The sequence below is a fragment of the Oryzias latipes genome, chromosome 16 (assembly GCF_002234675.1).
Source record: "Oryzias latipes chromosome 16, ASM223467v1".
NCBI classification, from domain to species: Eukaryota; Metazoa; Chordata; class Actinopteri; order Beloniformes; family Adrianichthyidae; genus Oryzias; species Oryzias latipes.
The window spans coordinates 17,442,943-17,464,274 of NC_019874.2; the positions used below are offsets into that span (position 1 = coordinate 17,442,943).

Below are 21,332 nucleotides of genomic sequence, written 5' to 3' on the forward strand. Positions count from 1 at the left end.
GCCTTCTGTGTTCTCTATAAACAGGAAGCTGACTGTCTTTCTGTTTTTCTTTCCTTTCATCTCCCCATTCTACCCATTTCTTTGTTCCCCCTATTTCATCTTCCTTCCTTACCTCTGTTAGCTGATGCATCTATCTATCCTGTCAAATAAGGGAAAAGCAAATTTGACAATTGTGTAAAATCAAACAGGCTGGCGTTGGAGTTGTTGTATGACCCAAACTGTGGAGTGTCAATGGAAGTAGAAAACACCTCTTTCCTACCTATCTTTTCCATACTCTATTCCTGGAATTCCTGTTTTTCCTCCTTGGGCTTCCCCTGGAAAGCTGTCAGAAACATTGAGCAATGACTTCAGTTGCCTGTAGCAGTGTTGCTGTCATGTGTTGTTTACTTTCCTCCAGCTTCTATCTTGTGGGGCTTTGGTGTTTGGTGCATGTATGAACTGCTATAGAGGGCTTCACGCCCTGCAGAGCCTTCCTGTCCCCCACTATCTGTGACATGAGGGGTTTGACAGGGCAATAGGTTGGAGAGATGAGTGGAAGGAGGAGGAAGAGGAGGAGGAGGAGAGGAGGTGCTGTTTGCCCAGGCTTGGCACAGCACTGTTAGTTGTTAATTCCAAAGATGTCATCTTTGGTCTCCCTCTGTTTCAACATACGCTGTAAATGGAGCTGCGTGAAACATACAGTAATGCTCACTGGGAAGCACACTTGCATGCAAACACAAGCTATCAAACAGCAAAGTCTAAAAGCCTATAAAAAAAGAAGTCACCTGTCTTTTGTCTGAGTGTCTTCTTCTCTTTGCTTTTTCCCCTGCAGTATTTAGAAAAAGGAGTGGAACTGTTTGGTTTAGTGCTTAGACATGGCTGGTTTGTCACACAGTTTTCACACCGAGCTTGGAGATATGTGAAAGTCTGTTTTAACTGGGAGATTTATTTCTGCCCACTCCACCAGTTAAATAATCCAGAACAAAGGTTATTTCAAAGCCCCCCTGTGTTTTTCAGTCACTTTGACTTACACTTTGATCTTGGGATAGGTTAAGTCAGGCCATATATGTTTAAATCTTAGCTTAACATTTCTCCATGTGGAAAGAGAGCTGCTGAAACCTCTTCATTTGTCTGCTGGCAAGCCCCTCCTCGCTTTTTTACTCATAAAGCGCCTCAGTCACTGGTGTTCTGAATTTACGACAGGAACTACGTCGACGCATGCTAAATGGAAACATGCCTTTTTGGGAGAAGAGACTGTTCAAACATAACTGACTAATAACGGGGAGTGTTATGTTGAGACAGGGACTGAGGCAAGACTGGGGTGGGTTGATCAGAGCCCTGCCATTTGGCTACCATGATGCATTTCCTGCATTGGTGCACAGCTGGTCATAGCCTGAAGGAAGAAATGACAGTAAAGTGAATGAATTAAAGAGATAGAAAATGATTGCTTTAGAAACTAAACACTTTATCACCTAATTCATTAAAAAATCCTTAATATTATAATATAATACAGGTTGAAGAAAGTCTTATAGGGGGACTAGTAGATTTAAGGAATACAAATAAGCATTTAAAAACTTAACTAGTCTATTCTTGATTATGTTTGAGCACAAAAACATACAATTATCAATCAAATTGATTTAAAACATTGTTTTGGTATAGAAGAAAAATAACTAAGCTTGTTTTAGGGAGTTTATTTTTAATTCGGACTTAGATGATAGAAAAATAAAAATGTATTTAAAAATATCACCCTTGCAATCATGTTTTATTTTAGCTGCTTATCCAAAGCCCCAGACATGAATTATTGCATTAAAAATGAATATTTTTTAGTTTGCTTGGGCACTTACGTCGTAATGCAGCAGTTTTTGTCTTTTTATTAAAACACAACCAAACCCAAACTTTGCTGCAATGTGGTTTTGAGGCCTAAATACACATGGGGAAGGATTTGTTTTTTAAAACTTAAAAAAAGCTTAGATGCCTGATAGTAGTCGGGTACAATGCTAGCAAACCTGCACGAACAGCTTCCTCTGTCATTATCTTTAGTTCTATGTACCTTTCTTGCATTTTGAATGGCGATGTTTGAGGTAACGGAGTAACACTTGTAGGTTGACAGCAGAGAGTGGAGAGGAAGAGGTTTGTGCTGCAGATATGCCATCTGCACTGCAGTATGCTTTTGTAAATTCATTTTCTGACTGTTATGAGAACCGGGTGAGTATTTATAGAAAAGTGTTCATTAAAGCCCTCGCTTGTCTCGTATTGAATTTGCAGATGGGATTCCATTCATCTCAAATTTTCTGATGATTTCTGTTGAGAAGATCAGAGTGTCAAAATATTTTAGGATAGAGGTAATAATTGATGACTTACCCAGGGGTAAAGCAGACTGATGCCTTTAATGTGGCTGTATCTCTGTCAAACTGATGCATACCTGCACCGCATTGCAGTGTCATCATTGTCATTAATGCAGATCTATTAATACAAACCTTCTACATTCATATACTACACACAGACTGGAAAAATGGTGTCCCAGGATGATGACTTGGCTTTAAAGTAGGCCAAGGGCCGAACTGCAAACCCACACAGACAAATGCACATAAGCCTGCTCTGAGTCTTTTTTTTTTTAGTCTTATCTCATCTCTGTGGATTTTTCAAATATAGCAGATTAATCAAGTGAAGTGAGCAGTTGTGGGAATTTGTCCGTTGTCCATCCCTATTTTTGCATAGCTTAGATCCCATAGTCCTTGTTTTGAGTCATTTTTATCCTGATTTAAAGCTGGCACAATGCCTTTGGTTAGGTCTGACCTGTGGATGGGTGTGGAAGAAGCGAAGATTATACAGTTACAACACAGTTCAGAAAGATGAGGGAGCTTAGTGAACAATTTCTAAAATGATCCACTATCTCCACTTGTGTGTGAAATGAAACATTTTTGCTTAAATGATCATAGATTTAGTTTGTATTTTAGTTGTAAATAAGCCATTTTTGTGCTTGCACTGGGAGGAAGGGTGTTTTATGAGGTTGTTTAAAGTACAGCTTTGCATCAGAGTTTATCCGTACTTCCAGTAGCTCCATTCTACAATTGAACAAAGTTAAAAAAAAAAAAAACTCTGGGAAGCATTTTGTTGTAATAAACTTATTTTTGATCTGTCTTGTCTCTTCAAGAAGCATGTGTAAGTGACGAGCACAAGAAGTGGGATCTCTGAGGCCCCGCCCCCCTGCTGGTGGAGGATCCTACACATCTATCCAGAGACCCCGTCATTCACCTCAAAGGTAGGAATACCATTTATTGCAGCCCATTGAGTAAACCAGTGCAAAGACACTGATCACAGTGATCATTTGTTTATTAATTGTAGATTATGGAAGTTTTTTTAGTCCTAATTTAAAGTAATATGCAATTCTCAATTGACAATTTAATTTGCAATTTGATCATACAATTTAAAAATGAACTTTTCTATTGACAATTCAATATGCAAGTCTGGCTTGGAATATGAAAAATAAAATATAAAATAAAAACAAAATCAATTGCATTTTAAATTGTCATGGGTTTTTGATGTTAATGACGACAATGCATTTTGCAATTTGCAGTTCAATATGCAAGTTGACCTTGTATTTTGAAAAAGTGTTTTGCAATTTATTATACAATATTAAAAAATGACATTTGAACACATGGTTTGTTTTAAATTCATTTTAAAGTAACTGAAAATCTATTGAATTGTAAAATGTCTTGCTGTTTTTGTGTCAAAATTCAATTGAAATTGCAAAACAGCGGCCCCCTGGTATAATGCATTTTCATTTGCATAGCGTCGCACTTTGTGTCAAAATTCAAATTGAAATGCAAACTGTCAGACGCTCATCAGGGCAGGGCCTACCAACTCCATATATTTGCTAAACCCCTTCTCCACTTCCTTTGGTCGACCAATTACCAATGTTAAAGACTCAACTAACCAATGAAATGATTTGGCATCGGAGGCTAGAGAAGAGACTGACTACAACTGCAACTGCTGTGTTGCAGCTAGATTTTTTCAAACACACTGTTAGAGCTTCTGTGTCCTATAAAACAGTGTTCCCCGGGCCTTGGACCGGGACCTTTCCGTGGGTCACTTGGTACTGGGCCACAGACAAAAAAACCTAATAAATATGATAACAGATTATTTCAGTTTTTTAAAATGTTTTGATCCTGAAGGAAGTTTTATTTTGAAAAGAACTCCCAGATTCTATTCACCACATCCGTCTTGGTCTTGTGACTTAAAGCTGCGAGTCTGCTAAGTTAGTAGCCCAGAGCTAAAAAGCAAACAAAAGCCAAACAATAAAACATATTTAGAAAATTTCTTTGGGGAGGAAGGAGCCAGTGTGGAAACCGAAGCAGAGCCTTCGACTTCACAGAAAAATAAAAAGTAACACGCTGCACATTGATTTTACACCTCTTATTTTAGTGTAAGTTGATATGAGAAATGTTATCAAATATTAATGCAGGAAAAAAATTGTACACTGACAAATAACTAACTTCCATGAAATTTACGAGACATCATCAGCACTGCTTTTGATGGAGGATGCTCAGCAGCAACAACAACAGGGCACATCTACTTTGTTTTGGTATGATTAGCTAGTTTCAGGGTAAATGAGGCAACATTATTATTTCTTCCTTCAATGTTGTTTAGTAGTCCATATATTTTGCTTGTTAATTGCAGTTTAAAAAAAATGTATTAAAAGATTAGCATTGTATTGCTCAGGGCTTTTCTGCATTGGTCCGTAAACATTTAAAGGAATTCTGAACAATAAAGGTATTTTCATAAAGGAATATACTGTATGTTTTAACTTGTTGATATATATATATATATATATATATATATATATATATATATATATATATATATATATATATATATATATATATATATATATATATATATATATATATATATATATATATATATATATATATATATATATATATATATATATATATATTATCACTGCTGCTAAATTATTTGGTTGGATGTTGCTTATGCTGAGTGAGCATGTAGGGTATTTGTAGGTCCATTAAGAAGTCCCTCTTTATGGCTGAGTCTGAAGTGGAGAAAAATGGCTTTGCATGTTGGCTTTGTATCAATATACAACACATTACTAACATAAAGTGTTGCGTATTGGCCCCAACCCTGCTTTTAGCCGTGACAATATCATTGATTGCGTAAACGCTTTACTGCTGTAAAGTGTTGGGAATCAGCACAAGGTTGCTTTTCCCTGCCACTGATTCAGCTGGAATTACGTTAATTCCGTAAATGGTTCAAGAGTCACAGTAGTCGAAAGAATGTCAACACTGGAGCTAAAGCTTCTGGGTTAAAGGGTTAATGAGAAAGAGAGCCAAAGAAAACTTCTGGAAGCTTTGTTATGTTTATGTTTTGGAGGGAAAATAGCCATAGTACTGTTCTTTAGACAATAAACAACAGACTTGTTTGTGATGTTATTCTCTGGACCAGCTGTGTCTTGGAGTCTGATCACGTTGTAATGCTGCCCAAGTCAACACGAATGGAACCACAGCCTCAAGGGTTTGAAAAAGTACGGCACAGCCCGCAAAGGCAGGAAATGTAAACACTATAAATCAGTGTAAAGCAAGATCATACAGGACAGAGAAGGGCTTATGGGTAAATGGTGTACCTTTAGTCCATGACCACTGCCTTGTCCTACTTGTGTGATCAGAACAGGGTTAGAGCACTGCTATTGGGATTCTATTCTGAATTTGACAACGTTTTACCCTTTGGTGTAAACATATCAGATCATTTTTATTAAAGCATGCACTAAAGAACTGTTTTAGAGAAAAGTTACTGGTGAAGATCTGTTAAACAGGCAGAGAGCAAAACACTGTGTGTGAAAACATCTTGAATACATCTGTCATTGCAGACGACATTAAAAAAGACGTACCATCAGCAGATAAGAGATCAGTTAACCTACCAGTAAGAAAGAAAGAGATGTGGTGTTATTAAATATGGACGTCAAAAAATGTATCCATTAATAAAAGAATGCACAAAATCTACAACATTTTACTTCCAAACAAAGGCAATTTTTCTTGATGCTCTTCTAGAAAATCATGCCTGTAGAAAAAACAAAAAGAGGGAGCATTTTCTACAATGTGCTACAGAATGACAACAGTCCCCATAAGTGGGAATCCAAATGAAATAAAAAATATTTGTAAAAAAAGTTTTTACAGAAAAAATCTTTGGTCATTTTGAAGATTGTTGAAAATTAAAAAAAAGTCTGTCAGCACTGAATCTGAAACAAATTTGGCAGAAGTTGCTGTTGTCTTAGCTATAGGGGTAAGTTCAGTTATTATAAATGTGACTCCATAGATTACCTGAAAATTTTACTGTTTACTGTAAATTCACTACTTTAGGTAATTAATCAATAAGTAAGGAGGCTAAAATACATCAAATATTTTCTGCCCTGAGCACAGAAATGACAGAAATCACAATATTTTGGGGAAAAAATTGCAAGTAGACTAATTTCCAAAACTGTTTAGTTAAAACAAAAACAAATATAAAAAAACTTCTGTTTTGTTTCGCATTAGAGCTTAGTCATATACTTAATCAACATTTATAAAACCTTACTCTCTTGTTGTTTATTACTAGGGCTGCACGATATGAAGAAAACTCGCTATATGGGATATTAGTAATTAATATTGCGATAACGATATAATTTGCAGTATATAAACAATTAGCAAAACAACCAAAAATATTATTCCCATTCCATTACAACAGCTTAAAAATTATACTACAAATGACCCTTGTTGACATAGGAGGCGAACATACAACATAATAGGGCGCCATCCGATTAGTTAACAACGTGAAGGGGTCCATCTGATTGGTCAAATGCAGAAAGGGATTCTTTCAATCCATTAAACACTTCAAGCTGCCATAAGATTGTTTGGCCACATCTAAGGTAACCATTTACTGCAAATTTGCTGTCTTTTGCGATATGCATATTGCACAGCTTGATATTGCGATAACGATAAATTTGCGGTATATTGTGCAGCCCTATTTATTACTATTAGTGGCATAATTTACATTCATTTTCTTTAATCTCTTTTGCAGTGTTTTATAAAGAAGCTTGCTTGGTATGGGAGTATGTACTAATTTAATATAAAATGAGAAAAGCATTGGGTATTTTGGTCAAAGTAAAAAAAGATTATAAACTTTAGAAAATTAGTTCTTGTGTTTGCATAAACAGATGACTTTATTTGGCAACACAAAGAGACAACTGTACTTGTTTTTTAATATACTTTCCTATTATCAGTTTACATTGTCAGATTAAATATTGCTGTTTTTGTTTAGTGACTGACAAGTGAGATTGCATTGTCGTTCTACATCCTTGTTTTTCAGAGATCCTGCTTAAGCAAACAAACAATTAATAAGAAAACTATTATTAGCTTTTCCAAATTAATACAGGTAATGCCATGAGACTATTATGAATGCATAAAACTGTGACATATAGACACTGTATGTTAAATATTTGAAGTATTTTTTCATTATTCATTATAGAAGGGTTTGTTTGAAGCATTTAAAGATAAATGGCTTTTCGTATCTTTGCAGGACAGTAGGTCAATTGCTAATCAGGCATTTCTCCTTTCAAAATTTATAACTGCAAAGAAAGGTTTATGGATTTTCCAATCATAATTTCTTGTTTTAAGATGCACTGGATTTTGATTACAATTTTACTCTTCTTTGTCGATGGTCTATTGATCGTTTGGTGTCATTGTTTTATTTAAATCTTTGTAGTCTCTAGGTAAGTTGGCCCTTCCAGGCATTTTTGGTCTTTTGTTAATGTTTTGGCTAAAATCAAAATGTTAATGTGAAATGGTTATTACTGTAATCTTTTACTACAAGAGTTTTATACTCTGCTCAAAGAAAAGTAAAGGAAAAGCTACATATACGCATCTTATACCTGAACTAATGAAATACTCTTTTTAAATGCTTTGTTCTTAACTAGTTACATGTGCTTACAACACAACCAGACAGAAACTATTAATGGAAATTAAATATATTAGCCTATGAAGGTCTGGATGTGGAATCATACTCTAAATTGAAGTGGAAAAACGCACTACATGGTGATCCAACTTCAATGTAATGTCTGTGAAACACGTCCAAAATGAGGCTCACTAGTGGGTGTTGTCTCCACGTTTGTGTATGACTTCCCTGCAACACCTGGGTATGCTTCTGATGAGGCGGCGGATGGTCTCCTGGGTGATCTGCTACCTCACTGGACCAAAGCATTCGCCAACTCTTGGGGAGTCTATGGTGCAACCTAGTGTTGGAGGATGGATCTGTGAAAAGCACAGAGCACCAGTGGCGAATTTGCCAATCTTGGAGTTTTTTTTAGCAAATGACAAACGTCTTGCATGGTGTTGGGATGTAAGCACAACTCCTACCTGTGGATGTCGGACCCTCATACCACCCTCATGGAGTCTGTTTCTATAGTTTGAGCAGACACATGCACATTTATGGCCTGCTGGAGGTCATTTTGCAGGACTCTGGCAGTGCTCCTCCTGTTTTTCCTTGCTCAAAGGTAAAACACATCTCCTGATGTACTGGCCTGTCTCGAGGTAGTGCCTCCATGCTCTAGTAACTATGCTGACAGGTACAGCAAACCTTCTTGCCACAGCTCACATTGATGTGCCGTCCTGGATGAGTTGCACTGCCTGGGCCACTTGTGGGGGTTGTAGACACTGTCTGTCTGCATTCATAAGTCACTTAAACATCAGCCAGAAAACATTAGGACAGAGAAGTTGTCTGTGGTCAACACTTGCAAACCACTCTTTCATTTGAGGTGTCTTGCTGATTACCTATTATTTCCACCTGTTGTCTGTTCCACTTGCATAAAAACATGGGAAATGGATTGTCAGTCAGAGTTGCTCCGTAATTGGACAGTTTGATTACACAAAAGTGAGATTGACTTGGAGTAACAATGAGTTGTTTAGGTGTTCCCTTTAATTTTTTTGAGCTGTGTAAATTCTGTCGTGTTTGCAAAAGTCACAACAGGAACAATATGAGAACGTCAAGTGTAAAGGATAATCGTGCAGACCAGATGTCAGTTGGCCAAACGCAAAATTTCAAGCTCAAATCAGGTTAGTTGAAGCTGTAAATGTTAGGATTTGATCAAGGTGTTATTGCTTTAGCGTTTAACCCCAAATGAATGCACAGTCTTTGATCAAGTGCATATTTGGTGTAACTAGTCTTGCTTTATTCCAGTTATTGATTCTTTTGCTTTGTACTTACACAGTCCAGAAAAAAACAAAAAAAGAAAACCCAGCTAAATAAGCAATTACAGTGCACTGGTGTCAAAAGACTAGCAGGCATGATGCAGTGGTTTATGTAGTATTATGTCAGTTGTAATTATTGATTTTTAATGCGTGCACTCTTTGACGGCTGCTAGGCAGCTGCAATCGCTTCCACCATTCAGGGACCACCAGCTGTGGCATTAATGTGTATTGATTTTGGCCAAAAATGCCCCAGTAATTGGAGATTGAAGTTTTTAATTCCACTTCACTCCCGAGCCAAGTTTTGAATTGGTAATCAATTTCAAATGGGACTTTTGCACTGCCACTGGCAGTTTTCTATTTTACACTTTATGTTTTTTTACACTGAGCTCTCCAAAATGGTATTGAGCAGTGCTTCAAAAGAAAAGGTCATTATTGATTGTTTAGCCTATTAGAGTACAACAAAAAAGTCGGTGTTTCAGGAATAGAATGAATGTAAAAGATGCAGAAAACCACCAGTCACTTAGATTTGCAAGCTACAGTTTTACAACTTTCCAATGTTTTAAAAAATGTTTTTGTTTATACTGTGACCCTGTAAGGAATAAAACGGGTTTAGAAAATGGATGGACTTTTAATTACTGTTTTATTGTTTATTAAGTTCAACTTTTAAGAATAGATTTTCTGTTTTAGTGTGCTTTTCATTTCTCCTTATTTATTTTTACCTTTGTTCTGGAACCATCGAGAAGGGAACAGCTGGTATCCTCCCATTTGAGTTGTGACATCCTGAGTTAGACCATGTTCACAGCAGTACAGGCTGGCTATATTGGTCTGGTTTTTAGCATTGCAGAATACATTGATAATAAATAGGCATGGTTTAAAAATATCTAAAACATTTAATGGTTTTCTGTAATCTGTAGTATTTGTGGCTAACTTAACTCATAAGTATGCAAGATTTATTGAAATGTCTTTATTGAAGGAGCACTGCCAGTCTCCAGCTGGGTGGTGTCACGCTTGGCATTGGTTGAATGAAAAGTTTTCCCTCTGCTTGAGTCAAAATGGCATATTAATAGATATTTCTAGGTTTCTAGAAGCGCAAAACAGACTTAAAAGGCAATCTAACAATCCTTGCCAAATTCTAAGATTTAAAAAAATCCACACGACACTCCTTTTTCAATTTCTATCACTTGGTCCTCTGGTCTGCCCTTGTGCTCTTCATCTTCCTCACCACCAGTGTTCCTACACACCATATGCTATGATGTCAGACTACACTCCTGCTTTTCTTTTTCTTACTCTGCCTATAAACACATCTATCATTCTTCCACCATTTGCCACCCGCACCCTGTTGGTCAACAGCACCAGTAGTGCACCAGCAACAATTTTTATTGTAGAATCTACTTTAAGACATGCACATCTGTATCGGCTAAGTACTAGCTCTCTGGAGAGAAACTTGCATGCGCTGATTTTATGTATTTTCATTATGGGTTAAAGGAAAAAATATTATCCGGGCTACAGGTTGCTTGAAGAATTCTATAACTTAAGAAATCAGATAAAAAAAATGGCTGCTTGATATGCATGTTAACTGGCTGAACACAGTATGGCAATATGGTGAAATCACACATTTAATAAACATTTGTGTTCTGTGAATATATCTAGGGAGCAGTGTAGATTATCTATTTATTTTTCTATGAACTGATAGCACATCTTACTATCCCTCAGCCTTTTTCATATTGTGTCTAGTTTTACTTCCTCTATGGGACCATTGTGCACTTAGCAGTCAAGGTTATGCCATGATATGAAGTGACCTTAAATTTTTTTGCTAGAGTTGGCTGGATGTCTCAGCATCTCTATAAAAAGCCATAAAGATTGGGCTTCGGGCCACCTTGTTCTATTTCACTCCCCTAGTATTAGCCTGCACCTTCTGCTCCAATTGAGAGACATTATGACTGCTCTGAAAATCGGCGCTCCCATCAGTGTTGTCTTGTAAACTATTTGCCACCAGGACAGCTCACAGACTTCAGTAGCCTAATTACTGTTGTTAGTTCCCATTAAAGGCACTTCAAACAGAAATTGTTTTACTGATTTAATAGTGTTTTTCAGAGCAGAGAATATGGTTAAATTAAAGTCATTCATTCCTTTAAAAAATATAAAAGATATTTGTCTTGGAACAGGCAAATAAACCATCACAGTTAATGAGAACATGAATCATTCTCACATGACATTCCTACAGAGTATTATCTTCCTTGTTCTTCTTCATTTTCTTTGGTAGATATAACCATAAAATCAGCAGAAGAGAGGCCCTTCAGCTTCATCTGTAAATAGCAATTCAAGTGAAGCTCTGGGTCCTTTCGCTGAGTAATTCCAAGTGGTTTTGAGAAACCATGGTTATGCAATCTCTAAAGGGGGATTAAGTTTTAGAGAGCAGGAGAGGAAGATGAGGAGAGACAGAGTAGTGTGTGATAGGGGAAATTGTGTTCTTGTCGGGAAGTAGTGATGGCAACCACACTTGAAGGACAGCTTCACCAAGAAAGGAATGAAATGGTGGACTTGGGGGGTGTTGGAGGCTGGTTGAGAGTGTGGGTGATGCCCAGAATGAAAATGTTGAAGAAAAAAATGGAGGGAACCCGACATGTTAATGGATAGGGGAGAGTGCAGCGATATACTGTTGTTTGAAAAAGACTTCAAGCTGAACACTGGTTTCTTTGAACTTAACTGACACCCACACTTTAACACGGAGAAACGGGGGGTGAAGCTGTTGTGAGTATAGAGCAGAGCAAGGATGTCATCTGCAATTCTTTCCTCATTCTCCTCAAGCTGAGCACCTAGAGACAGCAGTTCAAAAATAAAGTGCAAGCCTTCATTTAGTGACCATTCATTTATAGCAGTCATAAAAATAATACCATCTTTTAATTCTTTAGGTTTATGTCTGTCAAGCAATGATAAAAAAAAAAGTACTGACACAATTCTGACAGTTTTGATCATTTTACAATAAAAATATTTCAACGAGTAAATAAAGCCTTCAAGATAGTTTATGACAGTGAAAACAGGAAAAAATTAAAGTGTGCCTTTTTTGGAAAAATTTCCAAGAGAGGGTCTCCTTTATCTGAACAGCTTCAGTTTAAAAAATAATATGATGAACAAATACTACAACTTTTTAAAATCAAATGGAATATGTTTGTTTTAAAGACTCAATAATTTAATTAGAAACTATTGTGCTAGTCCTTAAAAATGATAACTATATCTCTGAAATACTGAAAGCGGCGTCTTTCAGACGCAGCTCCTGCAGTAGGTGATAAAGATCACACACAAAAAAACAACAAAATGACACCATGAACTCAGACATGGAGACGTGCTTACCAACACATTTTGAAGAGCTCTTTATAATAAATAAACCTGGTCTCTGAATGTCATTCATGTCTTCGGTGCATTATAAATCAGATAAACAGTCAATGTTTCCATGTAGCTATGAGGCTAAAAACTTGACGGTAGCTTTTCCCACACGTGGCAGGACTGCTTAGTTTATGAACACATGTTTAGGACTAGCATTGAGCACCGAATTTGACGCATGTTGAAAAAGAGGAAGCAGACGTGAATTTGATGCATAAATCTTGTTTGGTGAGAAGTCAGCATTACGCCGGGTTTGGCTAATTCTTTTCAGAAGCATTGCACTTTTCTCCCAGAACTGCGACTTATACTCCAGAGCGACTTTTATGTTTTATTTTCTTCTTTATTGTGCTTGTTTTTTTTGGTTCTGCGACTGATACTTCAGAAAATACAGTAATTTGTATTACAGATTTTTAAATTTAAATAAACGTCTTTGTAAAAATACAGAAACAGAAGTACCGGTATAGTATTTGTTGTTCTATAAATAAATAAAAACTACCAAAAATTGTTTTGTGCTGGTATTTGTGTTTACAATGAAAAGACATAAATGATAACAATAAAGCAGTGTGAAGAGCAGTTTTACAGCAGCCCATCTATAAGCAGTAAAGAGGAGACCACTTTATCTAAACTGACAAGGTTAGCTGAGAATGTTTTTAGTGTTCACCATTATATTGGCCTCAAAATGATCCCAATATAAACATCCACTTCTCTTGCCTCTATAGTCACAGTGTATTATTTGCAACAGTGTTTTATAGTTATTTTTACTGGCTTGAAGAGTTCTTAAGGTGACAACCCAAAGTGCATGTGGTGCGGCTCCAGCCTGTTTAGCTCTCTAAATATTACATCTAATAAACATAAAGAAATGGAGAAGCGTCCAGGTCAAGTTTCTAACATCAGAAAACTCACCGGCAAATTACAATAAATTGTAGAGTAAGATGTATTTATGCTAAACAGAGCTAGCCGTGACAGATTGATGCCATGTCCACTGAGCACACAACAAAGAGGCAAATACAAAGGTTTCTTTTTAGGAATCATAATCCAATAGATTTAAAATCATAAGCACACACTGCAGATAATACATATTTCAGACCCCTTCCAGCTGTGGTATAAATAAACAACATTATTAGATTACTTAAATTGTGGGACGCTGGTGTGTTTGTCCCTGCGGTCTTTGTCGATTGAACAGGACGAGACAATGATGATAAACGGTGATGTCGAAAACAGTCATTAATCCCAGCTGTCGCCACGGAAAGTTTCTAAGACTACAAAGTGATAAAATGACACTAGTGTTGAGTTTTCTGTAGCTCTCCTTCAGCTCTGGCTCTGCTCAAATGAATCAACCAAAGAGGCTACTCGGTTCTTACTTATCTCAGTAGGTAAGGAGCAATTTAGCTTCAAGTAAAACATTTATTTTCTCTGTGATTCATGACAGAGGTAGATTTTTAACTTGCAATATCAATCAAAAGTGGGAATCCAAGTGTCAGGGCTTGTATCTAGCTCATGAAAGATCCATCCCACTGCTTTTAACTTCTCTTTGAAGACAGGATGTGACATCAGTGTCCATGGAAATGACCTAAATCTAAAAAGATGTTAGCTATTGTTTCATAAATTTTCTACTGAAACTTGTTACTGCACCTGATTTTCCAAAGGAATGTGCTTATCTGTTTCCTTTGTCAAGTCAAAGTGCTGACTTTTTAACAGCTCGGCAGGGCATGAAATATACTGTATGTAGTAGCTGTAAAAACTTACAATGTACTGAGAGGACATTGTTATTCCATCAACAAGTCAGAGACAAACTCCCACTAAACAATCACATTTTCACTTTCTCTGCAGTTTCTTACATTCCATATTACCAGAATCCTGTCAGAGAGAATTAAGAAATGCTGCTTTGCATTTCTCCATCCTCCTTAGTTGCCTAAGCAAAGCTTAACTAAGCCAAGCTTAGCTAGCTATGCACCAACTCTTTTTTTCCCTCTCTCCCAGGGGTATGAGAGAAATATCTGTGGCCAAATTAATTTTCTTCCCTCAGCTCGTGCTGCTGCAACTTGAGGGATCATTGCAAGATGGTGCTGGAGGAGAGAAAAAGGAGGGAGCAGTGGAATTTTAATGTGGCTGTCTTGTCTTTCACAGCCCACCAAAGAGAAGCAATTACTATCACGGTTCCTCTCTCTACCCGCTGTGTGTGCGCTCACCTGTGAATGTGTGTCGCACTGCACTGAACACTCAGGGATTTCGTAAGTTAGATGTACAAAGAGGCGATTGATATGCTCATCAGGCTGGAGGAACATGCATATAATTGCCCCTATGGGGGACTTGGCCTTAAAATTGCATGCATTTATCTTCAGCAGTTTGTGAGATTCCATAAAACGTCAACTGAATTAGGCAGAATTTGCAACACTCAGCTTGCTTTAGGTGATGCTAAATTTGGCCTAAATTCATGTCTTCTCTTTAGAATTGACTTTAGAATTGCATTTGGCATTGCACGGAACTCATGTTAGACTCTCAGCATTAAGATCATGAACTAGAAATGCTGGTAAATAGTTGTGAGTTAAAAGCCAAAGGATTAGTCGAAGATGAGACAAATGAACACGTTTAGAGTACACTTAAGAGGGAAACGGAAAGACTTAAAAATCAGAAAAAATATACAGAAACTGAGATGACTCGCTTTGGTAAACTTTGTAATGGTTTGTGTCCTTCCAGATGTTTTCTTTTTCCCCCCATAACTCAACTTCTCTGTCCTGGTTCTTCTTTTCTTCCTGACATCTTTAGGATGCGAAGGTTTGCCTACTGCAAGGTGGTTTTAGCCACTTCCCTGGTCTGGGTGATGCTGGACATGTTCATTCTGCTCTACTTCAGCGAGTGCAACAAGTGTGACGACAAGAAGGAAAGAGGACTGCCTGGGAGAGCCGGTACGTAAACATTTCAGCATATACACTCATATCTGGTACTTAAAAAAAATCCACAAGAAGGTCTATACAAAATGTCTTGGCATCTACTGCAGACTCCCTGTCCAGACCGCGAGACGGACCTGGTGAAGGTGGGAAGCCAGTGGTCATCCCTAAAGAGAACCAGGAGAAGATGAAGGAAATGTTTAAAATCAACCAGTTCAACCTAATGGCTTCTGAAATGATTGCTCTGAATCGTTCGCTGCCTGACGTCCGTTTGGAGGGGTGAGGATTTTGGCAAAACACTCGTCTTCCCTGCTACTTTCTTTAGCTAAACTCTTAGTTTTCTACTTGAGATAAGTAAATTGGTTAAAATTACAAAGTAGGGTTTGACCGGAGTCATTATCAAAAAAAAAAACACTTCCGTAAGCCAACATTAGCCATAAATGGTAAAGTTGGGGTTTATGGACTGATGTTAAGTCCTGGAATTGTTATTTCATTTATATATTTGTAAATGTCAAGTATTTAAATGCATTTATGGAACAATGTGGGATAGACAATTATTATGCCAAATGGAACAAAGATAAGAAGCACAACACATTTTTCTGAGGGCATTAAACTCTGATAATGCGTTGATGAAATAGTCAGTGTGGTGGCTGGGAAGGCCATTGGGAAAGCAGAAAATCCTGATAAACATCCAGGACCGCTCATTTGAATAAGCTTAATATATGGGTCATTCACTCAATACCATCTTTGAAGTTTGCTGTGTGACCAGCAAACAAATAAATCAACGAATACTAGTATTATTATAATGAGGTTATTTGGTCGGCCAAGTATTGATGCAAGATGGTCAAGCTGACATTTTGAAAATGTCACTGCCAACAGACTCCAGACAAAAAGCCAAACGCTTCCAAAAGATTTGACTCCTGTTTGGGTTTTTCTGCTGTCTGTTTGGTACATTTTCACCTCTCTATCCTCCTGATTTTTTTATATTTCAACTGTAAGTTTTTGACTTTTAGCAGCGTGTTTTTGAAAAATCCTTTCAGACCAACACAGAACTCAGCAAATGTTTCTCATTGGACTCTTCTCTGATTAAAGCAGTTTTGGTGTGGAATGTTTTGGGCTTCTGCTAGATCTAAGTGTGGATTAGATCCCATGTCAGAATTATCACTTCTTCCCATCATTATCACTTCCTGTGATCTCAGGCCACAACTTCAATCCCAATTGCTGTGTTGTGCAGTCAGTCAGTCAGTTATTTTGAGGAGAGTGTTGACGTGCTGCAACCTTAAACATGTTTGGCTGTGTGCTCTGACTGCATTAACAACTTCATTTGCATGCAGCTGGAGTATAGGAAACGGTCCCAAACTGAACTACAATTTACAAAGGCAGATGGTAACCACATTGGTAGTAATGCCTGCAAAATGAAATGCATTCCTGGCTGCATGGGGTTAGTTTTATGGCTATTTTTGACCAAATCTTGGTGACTACAGATGTGCACTGTTAAAATGACTGCACTCCGGTCAAGCACAATTTACTTATCAAAGATGTATTCCTTTTAAAAGTATTATGCAGTTGTAAAATGATATAGTAAAAGTTTTTGCATCTTTAAACATAATTTGTGCATTTGCAAAAAAGAAATACAACTGCAGAATAATTTAAAGCTTTTGCCAATTTTTCTTTGAGCAAATAAGGCTTTAAATACATACAAATTGAAAAGAAAAAGTTTTAATATGACAATGTCAAAACAGGACAGAAAATAATTCTATGTATCAACATATAACTTGAAGACTGCTAGGTGTTTGGCGATACATGGCCAGGCAAAGGAGTTGGCAGACGTGCATCCAGTCTGCTGCATGAAAGATTAGTCTAAGTTAGTTCGCCCAATTGGAAAGCAGCTCATCAGGTCAGTGAAGGAGGCTTTTAGTAAGAGAGAAAAAGACTGGCTCGTGGAGGCATCTGCAAACTTGACAGGTTAAAAAGAAAACACATTGATCCGTGAAATAGGTTTTAGGCTTTGAGTGAGTTGATTACTAGGTATGTTTTCACCCAACCTACCCCTTGTCTATCTACCTTTCCTAAGAGATAAGACAGTCAACAGGATGTGCGTGTAAAAGCATGCATACCTTTGTGCTTGTTTCACATGTGGGTCTTGTGTCTGAATGTTTTTTCTTTTTCTTTTTAAGAATCAGAAAATGTATTGAAACTAAACTGGAGACCAACCCGTGTGAGGTCATTACAGGTGTATGTGTGTCTGTTGGTGTGTGTGTGTGAGTGAGTGTGTGTTTGCACATGTGGCTGGGTGGATTAGCAGCATAAGAGAACATTTTCCATGACCACTCCTTTTTGAGGAGTTGATGTTTTCTGCTCGTCTGGTGTCGTAATAGTGACGCTGCTTTAATTTGAAACAGTTTGAACACCCATCGTAAATATTCCCACAATCCACTCTGTGTGAACCTCAAAGCCATTATCATGCTTTCTGCTGCCAAAAGTCATTCCAGGACCCTGTATGTTGAGAAACACAGGACTACAGTAAAGTTTTTAAAATCTGCAACATGATTTGAACATGCATGTATGAAAACATCTGTTATCTAATACACACCAAAAAAACTTAAGTAAACGAAGCTACAGGAAATTGCGACATGAGGGCTTTAAAAGTTTTCTATTTTCACAGCAAATCTTCCCTTGTGCCCTTTTTTGCAATTCTCTAGGACTCAAACTTGTGGTGACTGAGAATTTCAGCATTATCTATCGTGCTCCAGAGGACACACTCAGAATTAGTGTATACTTGACCTCTGTCTCTGTTGCATTCCTTTTGTCCTAATCAGCAACAGAGGCAAACAAAGCACTCCAGTTCTCTGGGTGAAGCTGATGAAGAGGGGGGAGTTTGAAGGATTGATCTGGGGCTATCATATTCCATTTGGCTGCTGCGAGTGAAATTTGTCAGAGGAAGGAAATCAGTGTGGTATCAGCTCTGTCTTTGTTTGGTGAATGAGGGGAAATAAACTGGAGAACATCCTAAATCTATCGTTTCATGTTAGAAAGTACAATTTTTTTTGGTTGTTTCTGGCCTTTGCCTCTTTTTATATGAGTTTTATTACACCATAATATTTACTAGTTAGCTTAGTTTTTAACCAACTGTTTTTTTTTATTAGCTGCATATATAATATGTTTACTTCTTAGAGTCTTGGGTATAAAACATCATAAATCTTTCAGACACAGGTCACCTTTATCTCCTGCATTTGTGTGGATACATTTTAAACCAATCTCTAGTAGGGATTTTGAAAACTCAGGTCACACATTACAGGATAGTACTGGGAAAAGTTTGAGGCCAGAGTTTTTAAAGAGTCAAATGTGATTCATCAAAAATCAGGCTTCAGTAAACATTCCTTTTAGAGAGGCTTTTATAATGATGTATCACATAGCAGCGGTTGGTTCGAATTCTTTGAAAATATTGCTTTCACATGCTGAAGTAGTGGATTAATGACAGACTTGGTCTTGTTTGTCTGAGTTTTATTGCGCCCAACAGTACTGTCTTGTAGCTGTCAAATCCAGGAAAAGGTTCTGCCGCTTCAGCGCAGTTGACGGTCCACATCACTGTCTGTCAGACAGAGCAGAAGCTGTCACTTTCATAGAGTAAATCATTGGTTTAAACAGAAAACCATGGTTTGTGGGTAATTAATTATTTACATTTTCTATCTTTTTATAAAAATCTGTGCATTCGGCTGTCATGGCAGTGAGGTTTTTACTCTCTAAAATTGGGTGTAGAAATGTAATTGCGTGGACTGCAACCTTTGTTGACCCTCTCCAGCTATAGCTCTCTAAATCGGATGTCTGAAGAGCCTCTGGATGAGTCCACAGAAGCAGTGTTTACTAGTGTTTTTTTACTGTGTTCTTTATAGGTGCAAGAACAAGCTATACCCTGATGATCTTCCCCGCACCAGTGTGGTGATTGTCTTTCATAACGAGGCTTGGAGCACACTGCTGCGAACCGTCCACTCCGTTATTGACCGTTCACCACGCTCGCTGCTGGAAGAGATTGTCCTTGTTGACGATGCCAGTGAGAGAGGTACACGGACACAAAACCACACAACAACGGCAATGTGAATACACACAGTGCAGATAGTTCTGTCATTGCCTCTTATTTGAGGTTTAACCTATATTTTGAGACCTGCTGTGGGATTTTACTGGATTGCCAAATGCAGTTTGTGTGTGCGAGTTTGACTGCGTTGGTGCCCAACAACAAGTCAGCACAAACATGTTCAGTCTAAGGGCTGTGTGTGCTGCTCCACCCTCTGCAATGCTGGTAATCCCTGTTTGGGGGAGATTAGGTCTTTAATTTGCCAGCCGCTGGGATTACATTGGGTTATTACCCTCAACCACCCCCTCCCAGTCATCGCAATGCAGCACCACCTCACCTTATAGGAGTTCAGGTTGGAGTGTGTGCAAAGACCCAGACGCTCGAGCAAAAAGGACACGAGTAATTCAGCTTTTGCTGTGTGCAACTAATCTGTCTTAAATGTGTTTCCCGTGTGTTAGACTTTCTGAAACGCCAGTTGGAGCAGTATGTCAGAAGGTTAGAAGTTCCTGTCAGAGTGGTGAGGATGGAGCAGCGGTCCGGACTCATCCGTGCTCGCCTCAAAGGAGCATCTATTTCCACTGGCCAAGTGTGTGCATAAGTGCACATATGTGACATCAGCTGCTGGTGTTAAGGGGGACTGAATTTGCCTAATGTTTTCTTTACATGTTTCTAGGTCATAACCTTTCTGGATGCTCATTGTGAATGCACCCTGGGGTGGCTGGAGCCTCTGCTAACTCGCATCAAACAAGACAAGTACGCATAAGTACATCACACTGTTGAGTGTTCCCTCAATGTTTAATCAATTACTGGCTGTTGCTTTATGAAGGAGTAGTGGCTCATAAAAATTGAAGTTTTTATTGTTGCCACATGTTGCTGGTTAACAATTAATGTTGTCGATTAGAATCTAAACATTTGAAAAGAAGTCACGTTTGCGGTCACACGCGCGTTGATTGTGCTCGTGTGTCCAATCACAGGAGAACAGTGGTGTGTCCCATCATTGATGTAATCAGCGACGATACGTTTGAGTATATGGCGGGATCCGACATGACATATGGAGGCTTCAACTGGAAGCTCAACTTCCGCTGGTATCCTGTGCCTCAGAGAGAGATGGACCGCCGTAAAGGAGACCGCACAATTCCTGTCAGGTTTGTCTCATCCCTCACAAGCAACCTTTAAGCAATGATTGGGAGAGTTCCATCTCTGCTTGAGCTATGATACTCACACTAATGTCTTTGTTGGATCACATGAAATAAGAATTGCCCTCCAGAGCCAAACTGAGTGATTTTAATAGTATAACCAGTCTCTCATGGTCATGTACTAACTGTGTAAACCACTTAAGAATGAAATCCCAAGAACTTTAGCCTTGTTCATAACCACTAAGAATAGATACAAATGAATACAGATTTATTTTACAGTGTGTTTGATTTTGCCACATAGAAACATGGAAGGCATAATTGGTTGACCAAATCATAATATTTTATTGGCAGTTATGGTTTTTGTCTTTGTCAAAAAGTTAAAAAAAAAAATATATCCATAATGCTCCATATTCTTTACGATCTTCAAGGCTTTAGTTCCTTAAAAACAAGAAAATCCCTTCAATTCCTGTCTATTATCTGTTCTTCCTGTTCTTGTTTTTAAGTGTGCTTAACACCACTATTCAAGGTCACATATTATACCATACATTTCATTTAACACCTTTTACCCTTGTTGTTGATTGTTTTTCACAGTTCCACTTGACAGACTTTTCCTGAGGGTGTATTGTAAGTGGGC

General features: G+C 37.9%; 1 protein-coding gene across 2 annotated transcripts in view; it reads left to right on the plus strand.

Annotated features, from left to right (window-relative positions):
• The window catches only part of galnt1 (polypeptide N-acetylgalactosaminyltransferase 1), a 41,982-nt gene that overhangs the window by 10,887 nt on the left and 9,763 nt on the right, over positions 1–21,332 (plus strand). Inside the window, exons 2-8 of one of the 2 annotated variants that reach the window (XM_023964018.1) lie at positions 3,134–3,240; positions 15,367–15,508; positions 15,601–15,769; positions 19,384–19,550; positions 20,021–20,148; positions 20,236–20,315; positions 20,537–20,707. In XM_023964018.1, coding sequence (XP_023819786.1) covers positions 15,370–15,508; positions 15,601–15,769; positions 19,384–19,550; positions 20,021–20,148; positions 20,236–20,315; positions 20,537–20,707 — 854 coding nt within the window. In that variant the 5' untranslated portion in view covers positions 3,134–3,240; positions 15,367–15,369. Of the gene's footprint in view, positions 1–3,133; positions 3,242–15,366; positions 15,509–15,600; positions 15,770–19,383; positions 19,551–20,020; positions 20,149–20,235; positions 20,316–20,536; positions 20,708–21,332 lie in introns of both variants that reach the window. The other variant, XM_023964017.1, reaches the window with a different exon arrangement.